General features: G+C 43.5%; 3 protein-coding genes across 4 annotated transcripts in view; 1 reads left to right on the top strand and 2 right to left on the bottom strand.

Moving 5' to 3' along the window:
- Nucleotides 1-12,855, top strand: part of LOC309368792 (uncharacterized protein) — a gene marked incomplete at its 3' end in the record, with an annotated part of 476,991 nt that overhangs the window by 318,562 nt on the left and 145,574 nt on the right. The gene's annotated exons all lie outside the window — the stretch shown is intronic.
- Nucleotides 1-12,855, bottom strand: part of LOC309369113 (uncharacterized protein) — a 72,840-nt gene that overhangs the window by 37,038 nt on the left and 22,947 nt on the right. The gene's annotated exons all lie outside the window — the stretch shown is intronic.
- LOC309369140 (uncharacterized protein) overlaps nt 4,994-12,855 on the bottom strand; it is a 30,774-nt gene continuing 22,912 nt past the window's right edge. Inside the window, exons 5-6 of one of the 2 annotated variants that reach the window (XM_081909858.1) lie at nt 9,596-9,722; nt 6,655-9,083 (exon numbers count right to left, since the gene is read on the bottom strand). In XM_081909858.1, the coding sequence (XP_081765984.1) occupies nt 8,116-9,083; nt 9,596-9,722 (1,095 nt within the window). In that variant the 3' untranslated portion in view covers nt 6,655-8,115. Of the gene's footprint in view, nt 5,442-6,654; nt 9,084-9,595; nt 9,723-12,855 lie in introns of those variants that run through there. The other variant, XM_081909857.1, reaches the window with a different exon arrangement.

Below are 12,855 nucleotides of genomic sequence, written 5' to 3'. Positions count from 1 at the left end.
TGTACTGCATGCAAAAGGGCGAAGGTTCATAGATGCAGCTATCCCAGTTCAGATAGGAAATCTGACAAAGTATTCCAACTTGTGCATATGGACCTCTGTGGCCCAATGCCTGTTGCTAGCATGGGAGGTTTGAGGTATGCACTGTGTCTCTCGGATGACAAAACAAAGGTTACATGGTTTTTTCCTCTCAAAACAAAAGCAGATACTGCAGAAACAGTTAAAAATTGGGTTCATGCAGTAGAACTTGAATTCGGTACTAAAGTACTTGCTTTTCAGACAGACAGAGGGTCAGAATTTACCGGGTCTGTGTTGCAGAATTTCTTTAAGAAAAAGGGAATTAAGCATCGTCTATCTACACCTTATTCCCCCCAAGAAGGAGGCGTGGCCGAACGTAAAAACAGGGTTATGCAAGAGTTGGCAAACTCTATGTTGTTTGATGCTAAACTCCCTCAAAGTTACTGGGCGGAAGCCTGGCAGACGGCTACTCATATTCTGAACCGAGTATATAATTCTGTAATTGGCACCACCCCTTATTTTGCTTTATATGGGAAGAAGCCCAAAATTAATTACTTTCGGGTGTTTGGATGTCCAGCCTATGCACTTATCCCAAAAGCGTTAAGGAAAAAGGGAGGTCCAAGGGCTAGGAAACTCATCTTTTGTGGGTACGAACCACACGCCAAATCTTGGAGGTTCGTGAACCAAATGGGGATACTACAAGAGTGGTCCTCAGTAGGAGCGCTGAATTTTGTGAGCAATCCGGATGGACTCACTTACATGCTAACCCTGACATTTTGAGAGATGATTTAGGCATTTATGCTGAGAATGAAAGTCCAGAGGGTGGTGAGCCAGAAGGGATGGTGCACATGGTTCAGATGCAGATTCTGACCAGGCACAAGGTTCTTCTCCTAAGGTAGAAAAGCCAGAATCTAGGGGTGTTCCAACATTGCCAGTCAGTAGGCCTAGCAGACAGCAAAAGCGAAGCATGTCACCTGCAACACCAAGCCCAAGGGAGGTATCTAAACGGAGGTCTTTATCCCTAGAGGCACATCCAGATATAAAGTCTGAGACAGATTCTGACAGCCAACGGTCAGAGGGGGCACAAGAGGAGCAATTGCGCAGGTCAAATCGTGCCACAAAGGGCAAGCCGCCAGAGCGGTTTAAGGTGACAAGCGTATACGTAAATATGGCACAGTGTGAGCCAGATAGCTATATAGAGGTACAACAGCTTCCAAGCTCAGAAGCCGTAAAGTGGCAGGAAGCAATGGAAAAAGAGATGGCTTCAATGAAGTCTCTTGGTGTGTTTACAAGTACAGAGCTTCCGAAAGGGCAACAAGCTGTAGGTTGTCGATGGGTATATCGTTTAAAGCCCACAACTACTGAGGAGTTACAATATAAAGCCCGACTAGTTGCAAAAGCGTTTTCGCAGCGCAAAGGTGTTCACTATTCTCAAATCTATGCCCCTACTTCAAGATCGGAGTCACTGAGAATGCTTTTAGCCTCTTCAGCTAAGAAGGGAAATAAGCTGTTTCATTTTGATGTCAATATGGCTTATTTAAATGCAGACTTACAGGAGGAAGTCTATATGACACCACCACCGGGTTTTGAAGGAGACAAGCCAAACCAGGTCTGGCGCCTACACAAATCCATTTATGGGTTGAAACAGTCCGCCCGTAATTGGAATTCCTGCTGAAACGATGCTCTAGAGAGCATGGGGTTCAGAAAGAGCGCAGCAGATGTGTGTCTTTATCTAAAAGGCTCGGGATGTGAACAAGAAGCAATCTTGATATTTGTTGACGATTTATTATACAGTGGAAAGGATGATAAACTTGCACAACAATTTGCCACAAAGCTTGGAGAAAGGTTTCAGATAAAATCACTAGGCAATGTATCTGTTTATCTAGGAGTTAAAATTCAGCAAGATGAAAATGGGAACTATTGGCTCAGCCAAGAAGCTAAGATCCAGTAGTTGCTGGAAAGGTTTAAAATGGACAACTGTGCTGGTGTTAAAACCCCAATGGAGTTAAGTTACATAAAGGATGCTCAAGCCGAGCAACAGGCAGAGTTCAGTAATCCCGGGGTTTACCAGTCAGCGATAGGCAGTCTACTCCACATTGCACAGTGGACTCGGCCCGATATAACATATGCTGTCAACATGCTGTGTAGCTGAAAAACCATCAATGCATGCTTGGCAAGGAGTAAAAAGAGTTTTAAGGTATCTCCAAACTACCAAAAGGTTTCGCTTAAAACTATCAGCAGAGGGCAGCACACAACTTGAATGTTGGGCCGACAGCAGTTGGGCAGATGCTGGACCAGATAGAAAATCAGTGTCAGGAATGACGATAAAATTTGGAAATGCACTAATTGGTTGGAGATCAAGAAAGCAATCACTTATAGCTTTAAGTTCAACTGAATCTGAGTTTAATGCATGATCAGATGTATGTAGAGAACTGGAATTTTATAAGCAACTGGTACAAGAATTGTTTGGGGAATGTTCCCTACCTATCAGAGTGTGGGAAGACAATCAACCTTGTATTAAACTAGCTAAATCAGGTCAATTCAAGGCACACACAAAACACTTGGATATCCGTTATCAAAATGTATGCCAAAGTGTAAAACAAGGTTTGATTGAACTAAAGTATTGTCCAAGCCAAGAAAATCTCGCAGACGGTTTTACAAAAGCTTTGAGTCTGCAATCTCATAAATGTTTCTGTTCAGGTTTAAATTTGAATTAAGGTTGGTACAGCTCAGTGTTACGAGCGAGAGGGGTGTTGCTATCAAAGGGTTAAAAGGTAGCAGAAACGCTCTAATCACTGAGCAGCTGAAAGTCATTAGGCTTCCAGGAACATGAGTTTGTATAAATAGTCTCCTGTGTGTTTGTTCTTCCCTTCTCCCCTTTTGGGCGTGTTTGCTGAGATGTGTGGTTCTTCGCCAGGGTTGTTTTTGTTTTGTAAATAAACCTTATCTTTGAGTTATAAACCGCATGCTCCAAGACTCCTCTTTGAAAAGATACTGCCTCTCCTGCCCTTCTTAAACTGCTGCGCGAAATGCTCTGCTGTAATGGGACTTGTGACGATGGAAGCGCACTGGGCATTTACATTAAACTAATTAAAGTTTAATGGGACACATTTGAATGGCTGTTCCTATGAACTGGGGGGGTGGCCCCCTCAAATATCTTATTGGGGGGGCAAAGAGCCCTCAGACAAGAGTTGGCTCTTATTCTCTATACCCATAGGTCTCAGGACGGTTACAACATAAAACCACAGAATGAAAACAGAAAACACCCCCCCCAAAACCTGTAACCCCCACCACATTGTAAAAGGGCATTAGATGTCAATCAGCCAAAGGCCTGGTTAAAGAGATGAGTTTTTCCCTGGCGCTGAAAGCTGTATAATGACTGGTTTTGGAACTTTGTATGAATTCTTTTATGAGAAGTGAGATGGGCACTCTGACTGAAGCTCTTTCCACAATCCACACACTGATAGGGTTTTTCCCCTGTATGAATTCTTTGATGGGAAGTGAGATTGTGGCTGTGAGTGAAGCTGTTAAGAGCTTTGTAGTCCACCATAAGATGAGTGGGACCAGGACAATGGCCCGCCTAGCCCTAGAAACGTGGCTTTAGGGAATTTTTTGTAAACTCAACTTTTTTTGTTAAGTACCTCATCATCCTCAAGCACCAGCACCAGCCAAAAATCATTTAAACCACCAATCTGAAAGAATCCATTCCAAAGCAGTGTTGTGGTGCAGAGACAGACAGACAAGTCTTTGGGAGCAGCCAGATTTTTATGTGCCAAACAAAAGCACCATGCATTGCCCTAAAAGTGATCCATGCGACTGTCACCGCCAGGCTTGACTACTGTAATTCGCTCTACGCGGGGCTGCCCTTGAAGCTGTCACAGAAACTCCAGCGGGTGCAGACTGCTGCAGCGAGGCTCCTCACGGGGTCTCTGCCATAGGAGCATATTCACCCAGTGCTTTTCCAGCTGCACTGGCTCCCGGTGGAGTACAGGGTCAGATTTAAGGTGCTGCTTTTGACCTTTAAAGCCCTTCACGGCCAAGTACCCTCGTACCTACGGGACCGCCTCTCCTGGTATGCCCCATGGAGAGCCTCAAGGTCAATAAATAGCAACACCCTAGTGGTCCCGGGCCCTAAGGAAGTTAGATTGGCTTCAACCAGAGCCAGGGTCTTTTCAACTCTGGCTCCAGCCTGGTGGAATGCTCTGCCTCATGAGACCAGGGCCCTGCAGGATCTGATTTCTTTCCGCGGGCCTGTTCCGCCTGGCCTTTGGCTTGGAGCCAATTTGATTCCCTCCCTCCCTCTCTTTCTTTTTTCCTTTCCTTCTCCTCCTGCGATGAGACTACTTTTTAATATTTTAATATTTTAATGTTTCAATGTTGTATTTTAATTTTGTTTTTAAGTTGCAATCATTCATCTTGTTTTTATTATTGCTTGTAAGCCGCTCTGAGCCCGGCCTTGGCTGGGGAGGGCAGGGTATAAATAATAAAATTATTATTATTTATTATTATTATTAAAAGTCCAGGGAACATTAGATGCTTCTAATTTTTCCGATGAAGTGTTTTATTCAGTCTCACCTGCAATCATGTGTGCTGAACACACAGAAACACATACAGATAATGAAATTACTGGGAGTTACAGTCTCCAAATAAAACTCAACACATGCAAGCTGATTGATGGAATAGTACACATGATTTCCCCATCTCCTTTTTAAAAAACATTATTTTTATTTATCTTCATGGTACAGAAGATAAATATTCAGAAAGCAATAGTTACAACAGTAAACAAAAAGTAACTTGTCCTGATGGAATTTCACTTTCAGCGTGTCATTTGTTAAAGTTTCATTTCATTATTCTAAAACAGGCACCCCCAAACTCGGCACTCCAGATATTTTGGGACTACAATTCCCAACATCCCAGACCACTGGTCCCGTTAGCTAGGGATGATGGGAGCTGTACTCCCAAAACATGTGGAGCGCAGAGTTTGGGGATGCCTGTTCTAAAAGACCACGATACATTTTCCCGTGACTGTTGGGTGGATTCCTGCAACAGTCTTAACAATTTATATATTTAATAAACATTTGCCACGTGTTATAAAAGGAATATGGATTGTGTTCTCCCACCTTCTTAATTTCCCCGGGCAAACAAAATTTAAGATTCTTAAATTGTGGTGCCCAGAATTGAACACAATATTCTAGGTGGGGCCTGACCAAGGCAGAAGAAAGTGGTACTATTCCTGCCCTTGATCGGATTCTGCCTTCTGCCACATTGGCCTCCGCTCCCCGTTTGATGTCGTCTGCAAATGTGATGAGCATCCCCTCAGTTCCTTCATCCAAGTCATTCATAAAGACGTTGAACAACAATGGGCCCAGGACAGAACCCTGCAGCCCCCCTCTTGCCACTTTTCCCCAGGATGAGGAGGAACCATCCTGGTACGTTTCCGAGCACAATTCAAAGTGTTGGTGCTGACCTTTAAAGCCCTAAATGGCCTCGGTCCAGTATATCTGAAGGAGCGTCTCCTCCCCCATCGTTCTGCCCGGACACTGAGGTCCAGCTCCGAGGGCCTTCTGGCGGTTCCCTCACTGCGAGAGGCCAGGTTACAGGGAACCAGGCAGAGGGCCTTCTCGGTAGTGGCGCCCGCCCTGTGGAATGCCCTCCCATCAGATGTCAAAGCGATAAACAACTACCTGACATTCAGAAGACATCTGAAGGCAGCCCTGTTCAGGGAAGTTTTTAATATGTGACATTTTAGTGTATTTTTCATCTCTGTTGGAAGCCGCCCAGAGTGGCTGGGGAAACCCAGCCAGATGGGCGGGGTACAAATAATAAATTATTATTATTATTATTATAACCATGAAGGAGTCCTCTTTTGGGTTTGGTCAGTCAAATCCACCTAACAGTTACCTCATTCAGCCAACATTTTACCAGCTTCCTCACATAAATATCACGGGCGACTATTTCCACAGCAGTCCGCTGATCAACAAACTCTAACTCCATCCAAAAAGAAAAAAGAAAAAGAGAGATTTCTCTGGCTTGACGAGTTTTTGAGAAAGCCATGTTTTCAACTTGTGTATGTTTATGTTCTGAAACACCGAGAAATCAGATAAAGGGCACATAATTTTTTTAAATGATGATAATAATAAGGATATTGACAAGCCGAAACATATGCAAATGAAGGCGATCAAGATGGTCTTGCTTAATTTATGCATTTATTTAATTTCTATAGCGCCCTATACCTGGGGTACCAACTTGAATAAAATATAGAAGGGGTTTAGTAAGCCCCTCCTCGCATAATCAATACATGATGTGGGGCATGCATGCCATTTGGATGGCAATGCCTATCAACTGGGGGGGTGCCCCCCTCAAATATTTTATGAAGGGGCAAAGACCCCTCATCCTCTAAAAGTTGGCTCCTGTTCCCTGCTGTTGCATTCTGAAGGCCAAGGACGGACTGGAAAGTGCGCGTTCCACTTCCTGGCCCAGGTCGTTTTTATTAACAAAAGAACTTTAACACAGCGTTTGTAAGAACCAATCAGATTTCCTCTGAGCATTTCAAAAAATCCTCACGTGGGGACAAAGTCAGATCAGACGAAGCCTCTTGACTACAAAGAACTATTTACTATTTGAACATGCATACAGGCTAAATAAACAGGAACCAAGGAGGAATTAACAAACCCCGGTGGTAATAAACCCAGCAGTAAAAGGAAAGACAGGCATTTTACCACATCCATGTGAACTGTGTTCCTGGCCCTAAGATCTACCTAAAGATTAACAGAAGCTACATCAAATCTACCTCCCTATTTTTATGTACCCAGGAGGCTTGGTAAGCAACTGGTCTGTGTTAGAATGCTTTACATGTGACTGACAGACATAGAGAAAATGGGGCAGAGATGCAGAGGCTTGTGGGATCGATCAGAAATCAAGTCAATGACCCAAACCCAGTCAAAGTGATGCTTTCACCATTGACACAGTAGCTTGCTTCATTTTTCATAATTCCTCTTAGCAATCCCACATGACCAGACACCTACACCCAAAGTTCTCAGGATGGTTTCAACATAAAATCACAATATGAAAACACAAAACACAAAACCTGTAACCCCCCACCGCCCCTGGCAAACAAAAGTTGAGATTCTTAAATTGTGGTGCCCAGAATTGAACACAGTATTCTACGTGGGGCCAGACCAAGCCAGAAGAAAGTGGTACTATTCCTGCCCTTGATCTGATTCTGCCTTCTGCCACATTGGCCTCCGCTCCCTGTTTGGTGTCATCTGCAAATGGGATGAGCATCCCCTCAGTTCCTTCATCCAAGACATTTATAAAGACGTTGAACAACAATGGGCCCAGGACAGAACCCTGCAGCACCCCTCTTGTCACTTTTCCCCAGGATGAGGAGGAACCATGGAGGAGGACAATTTGGGTTCGGTCAGTCAAATCCACCAGTTACCTCATTCAGCCCACATTTTACCAGCTTCCTCACATAAATATCACAGAGGATTTTGTCAAAAGCCTTACTGAAATTGAGATGCAGTATTTTCACAGCAGCCCCCTGATCAACAAAGTTTGTAACTGCACCCAAAAAAAGAAATGAAAAAGAGAGATTTATCGGGCTTAACTTGTTTTTGAGAAAGCCCTGCTTTCAACCTGTCTGTTTATGTTGTGAAGCACTATGAAATCCTCAGATGATAGGCACATAAATTTTTTTAAATGATTATAATAAGAAGGATATTGTCAAGCTGGAACATGTGCAGATGAAGGCGATCAAGATGGGGTTATTATATTTATTTCATTTCTATAGTGCCCTATAGCAGGGGTGCCAACTTGAATAAAATATAGGAGGGGTTTAGTAAGCCCCGCCTCAGTTAAACAGTCAGAGGATGCGGTGCAAGCATGCCATTTGAATGGCTGTTCCTATGAACTGGGGGTGGCCCCCTCAAATATCTTTTTGGGGGGCAAAGACCCCGCAGACTCTAAGAGCTGGCTCCCATTCTCTACACTCACAGGTCACAGGATGGTTACAACATAAAATCACACAATGAAAACACAAAACACACAGCCCAAAACCTGTAACCCCCAACTCCCCACATTTAAAAAGGGCATTAGATGTCAATCAGCCAAAGGCCTGTTTAAACTGGTGTGTTTTTCCCTAGCGCTGAAAGTTGTATAATGAAGAATGAAGGGTTTTCCACTCTTTGTATGAATCCTTTGATGGGAACTGAGATTGGAGCTCTGACTGAAGCTCTTTCCACATTCCAAGCATTGATAGGGTTTCTCCCCTGTATGAATTCTTTGATGGGAAATGAGACCGGCGCTCTGACTGAAGCTCTTTCCACATTCCACACACTGATAGGGTTTCTCCCCTGTATGAATTCTCTGATGGGAAGTGAGATGGGCACTCGCATTGAAGCTCTTTCCACATTCCACACACTGATAGGGTTTCTCCCCTGTATGAATTCTTTTATGGGACGTGAGACGGTAGCTGTGACTGAAGCTCTTTCCACATTCCACACACTGATAGGATTTCTCCCCTGTATGAATTCTCTGATGGGAATTGAGATGGTGGCTGTGACTGAAGCTTTTACCACATTCTACACACTGATAGGGCTTCTCCCGTGTATGAATTCTCTGATGGGAAGTGAGATTGCTGCTCTGACTGAAGCTCTTTCCACATTCCCCACACTGATAGGGTTTCTCCCCTGTATGAATTCTCTGATGGGAAGTGAGATTGGCACTGCGATTGAAGCTCTTTCCACATTCCACACACTGATAGGGTTTCTCCCCTGTATGAATTATCCAATGGGAAGTGAGACTGGAGCTCTGACTGAAGCTCTTTCCACATTCCACACACTGATAGGGTTTCTCCCCTGTATGAATTCTCTTATGGGAAGTGAGATTGGAGTTATTATTGAAGCTCTTTCCACATTCCATGCACTGATAGGGTTTCTTCCTAATGAGATTTCTTTGACGGCAAGTGGAATAGGAACTTTTTCCATTTTCAAGATATTTATTCAGCTTCTCCATTGTGGGGATTTTCTCATGCTCACCCATGTTCTTAATTTCCAGTCCATCTCTATCTACAATGAAGAGAAATGGATTAGAGGAATAACACAAGTGGGCTAGATGGATGGTTTTCTGAAGGGTTTGGGTGCATTAATTAACGGGGATCAACCGACATCCTTAGGGGAACCTGTGATTCGACAAGCCTGGCTCTTCTCTTGAATGGATTTTGTTGGCCTCCATCATGGCATCCCCTCCGTTTCCAATGTCAGTCTTCTCTTTGGACAACCAAAGACTGACGGGAGGAAAAACAAAAACAGAAAACCTGACAGAAGCTAACAACTCTGACATTTATACTTAAAAGGGTCTGGGGAGTTCAGACCAGGCTGATCCTTCTTTAATAAGCTGCAACTGGAGGAAGAACATTCACAGAAAAAACAGTAATTTACTGTTCAAGGTTTTTTTGGGGGGGATTGTGATATCTGGTGTTGTAGGGGGCGCTGCTGAGTTCTGTGAAAATATATGAGGTTCGTCACATATGGAATTTTGAATTTAAAAACAGATATTATGATCCCACAGGGAGCCTTACTGAGAGAGGCCACGATCCCACGATTCTCCTCCATGACGTCCTTATGCAGAGCTCTCTGGTCAGGATCCAGCAACTCCCATTCCTCATCCGTGAAACCAACAGCAACATCTTCAAAACACACTGGACCCTAAAAGAAAAAGGGAAATGTCCTCCTCTGAGACAACACTGTTGTTCACCACCACTCCTTGAGCTAGGACATTCTTCCACCCCTTGACCTCTGTCCCCACAAGGCAGGTTCCCCATACCTGATCTGGTTCCACAGCCGCTGCTTCCATTCTTTCCCCATTCAGAGATGGATGAAGAGGTCTAGCCAGTATCACTGTGTCACTTGCAAGAGGAAAAAGGTAAGGGGGAGGCCCAGAGTGCCTGCTTCTCTCACCTAGAAAGGAATGCTGTGATCACCAATAGTCAGCATGGATTTCTGAAAAATAAGTCATGTCAGACTAACCTGATCTCGTTTTTTTACAGAATTACAAGCCTGGTAGATGAAGGGAACACAGTGGATGTAGCCTACCTTGATTTCAGCAAGGCATTCGACAAGGTGCCCCATGATATTCTTGTAAAGAAGCTGGTAAAGTACGGTCTTGACTATGCTACCACTCAGTGGATTTGTAACTGGCCGACTGACCGAACCCAAAGGGTGCTCATCAATGGTTCCTCTTCATCCTGGAGAAGAGTGACTAGTGGGGTGCCACAGGGTTCTGTCTTGGGCCCGGTCTTATTCAACATCTTTATCAACGACTTGGATGGTGGACTCAAGGGCATCCTGATCAAATTTGCAGATGACACCAAACTGGGAGGGGTGGCTAACACCCCAGAGGACAGGATCACACTTCAAAATGACCTTGACAGATTAGAGAACTGGGCCAAAACAAACAAGATGAATTTTAACAGGGAGAAATGTAAAGTATTGCACTTGGGCAAAAAAAATGAGAGGCACAAATACAGGATGGGGGACACCTGGCTTGAGAGCAGTACATGTGAAAAGGATCTAGGAGTCTTGGTTGACCACAAACTTGACATGAGCCAACAGTGTGACATGGCAGCTAAAAAAGCCAATGCAATTCTGGGCTGCATCAATAGGAGTATAGCATCTAGATCAAGGGAAGTAATAGTGCCACTGTATTCTGCTCTGGTCAGACCTCACCTGGAGTACTGTGTCCAGTTCTGGGCACCACAGTTCAAGAAGGACACTGACAAACTGGAACGTGTCCAGAGGAGGGCAACCAAAATGGTCAAAGGTCTGGAAACGATGCCTTATGAGGAACGGCTAAGGGAGCTGGGCATGTTTAGCCTGGAGAAGAGGAGGTTAAGGGGTGATATGATAGCCATGTTCAAATATATAAAAGGATGTCACATAGAGGAGGGAGAAAGGTTGTTTTCTGCTGCTCCAAAGAAGCGGACACGGAGCAATGGATCCAAACTACAAGAAAGAAGATTCCACCTAAACATTAGGAAGAACTTCCTGACAGTAAGAGCTGTTTGACAGTGGAATTTGCTGCCAAGGAGTGTGGTGGAGTCTCCTTCTTTGGAGGTCTTTAAGCAGAGGCTTGACAACCATATATCAGGAGTGCTCTGATGGTGTTTCCTGCTTGGCAGGGGGTTGGACTCGATGGCCCTTGTGGTCTATTCCAACTCTATGATTCTATGATGTGAATCAGTGCATCTAAACTACAGACAGGCCTTTGAGAAATTCTCGCCTGCTGAGTGCATTTGGATGTTTGGGTGCATTTCAGATGTTAGTTGTGCCGAAATATATCTCCCCTCCTCTGGGCTCTTGGTCCCACTATCTCCCCCAACAAAAGATGAAAAGAACCCACAGATGAGTTGGAAAACGAACAGAATGAGACTAAACGGAGAAAAACCTCCTCCCTTCTTACCCAGTGGCCTCTCTCTGGTGTTCAACGGAGGCCTCTCTGCCTCAGAAGAAATCTGGCCCATTTCTGCAAAGAGATCCTTTCCCTGAAAAAGAAAAAGTATTCAAAAGAGAGAATGGGGTGCTAATATTTGTGGATGCAGAAAAGGCCTTTGATAACATTTCTTGGGACTTTATGTTAAAAAGCCTAGAATATATGGAGGTGGGGAAGGGATTTCTCAATGGAATAAAAGCAATCTACACTGAGCAAAAAGCGAAACTAATTGTAAATAACGTGATTACGGAGGAAATAGGGATATCCAAAGGTACGCAACAGGGATGTCCACTCTCACCATTGTTATTCATCATGGTACTGGAGGTTCTTCTAAAATCATTAAGAGAAAATGAGACAATAAAAGGGGTTACAGTAGGCCGGAATGAATATAAGGCCTATGCCGATGATCTGGTCATAACGGTGGAAGAGCCATTGGAAAGTGTGAAAAATATACTTACGGAGGTAGAAAGATTTGGCCAAATAGCAGGATTTATACTGAATAAGAAGAAGACTAAAATAATTGTTAAGAATATGGATCAAGATAAGATAGAGAATATACAGCAACAAGTTGGCATAGAGGTGGTGAAAAAGGTGAAATATTTGGGAATTTGGATAACCCCTCAAAAACATAGATTTATATCAGAATAATTACATACCAGTGTGGAATGGGATAAAGAAAGATCTGGAGGTGTGGGAACAAATGAAATTGTCATTTTGGGGAAGGATTTCAACGATAAAGATGAGCGTGCTACCAAAATTATTATTTCTGTATCAAACGATTCCAATAATCAAGGGGACCGGGGTATTTAAAGAATGGCAAAGAGTTATTTCAAGGTATATCTGGCAGGGAAAGAAGCCAAGAATTCAATTTAAGTTACTAACTGACGCAAAGGAAAGAGGAGGCTTCGCCCTGCCAGACTTGAAATTGTACTATGAAGACTCGTGTCTCTGTTGGTTAAAGGAATGGATAAAACTAGAAAATACAGAACTGTTAGATTTGGAAGGATTTGATAATAGATTTGGATGGCACGCGTATCTATGGGTGGGAAAGAAGAAAATCCATAGAAGTTTTGAAAACCACATTTTCCGAGGATCGTTAACAGAAGTATGGGAGAGGTATAAAAACCTACTTGAACCAAAAACTCCACACTGGTTGTCTCCGTTAGAGGTTATGTCTGTTAAAAAAACTAATATGAGAAAGAATTGGGTTACATATGGAAATTTGATTATGAAAGAAGGGGGGAAATGGAAAACCATATGAAGAAGTGAAAGAATCTGTGTACGATTGGTTGCATTATTTTCAGATAAACGAAATGTTTAAAACGAAATGTTTAAAACGAAATGTTTAAA

This window comes from Podarcis melisellensis (genome assembly GCF_964234715.1).
Source record: "Podarcis melisellensis genome assembly, chromosome: 4".
Taxonomy (NCBI): Eukaryota; Metazoa; Chordata; class Lepidosauria; order Squamata; family Lacertidae; genus Podarcis; species Podarcis melisellensis.
Note: the sequence above shows the minus strand (reverse complement) of the source record. Positions and strands in the feature narration are given on the sequence as shown.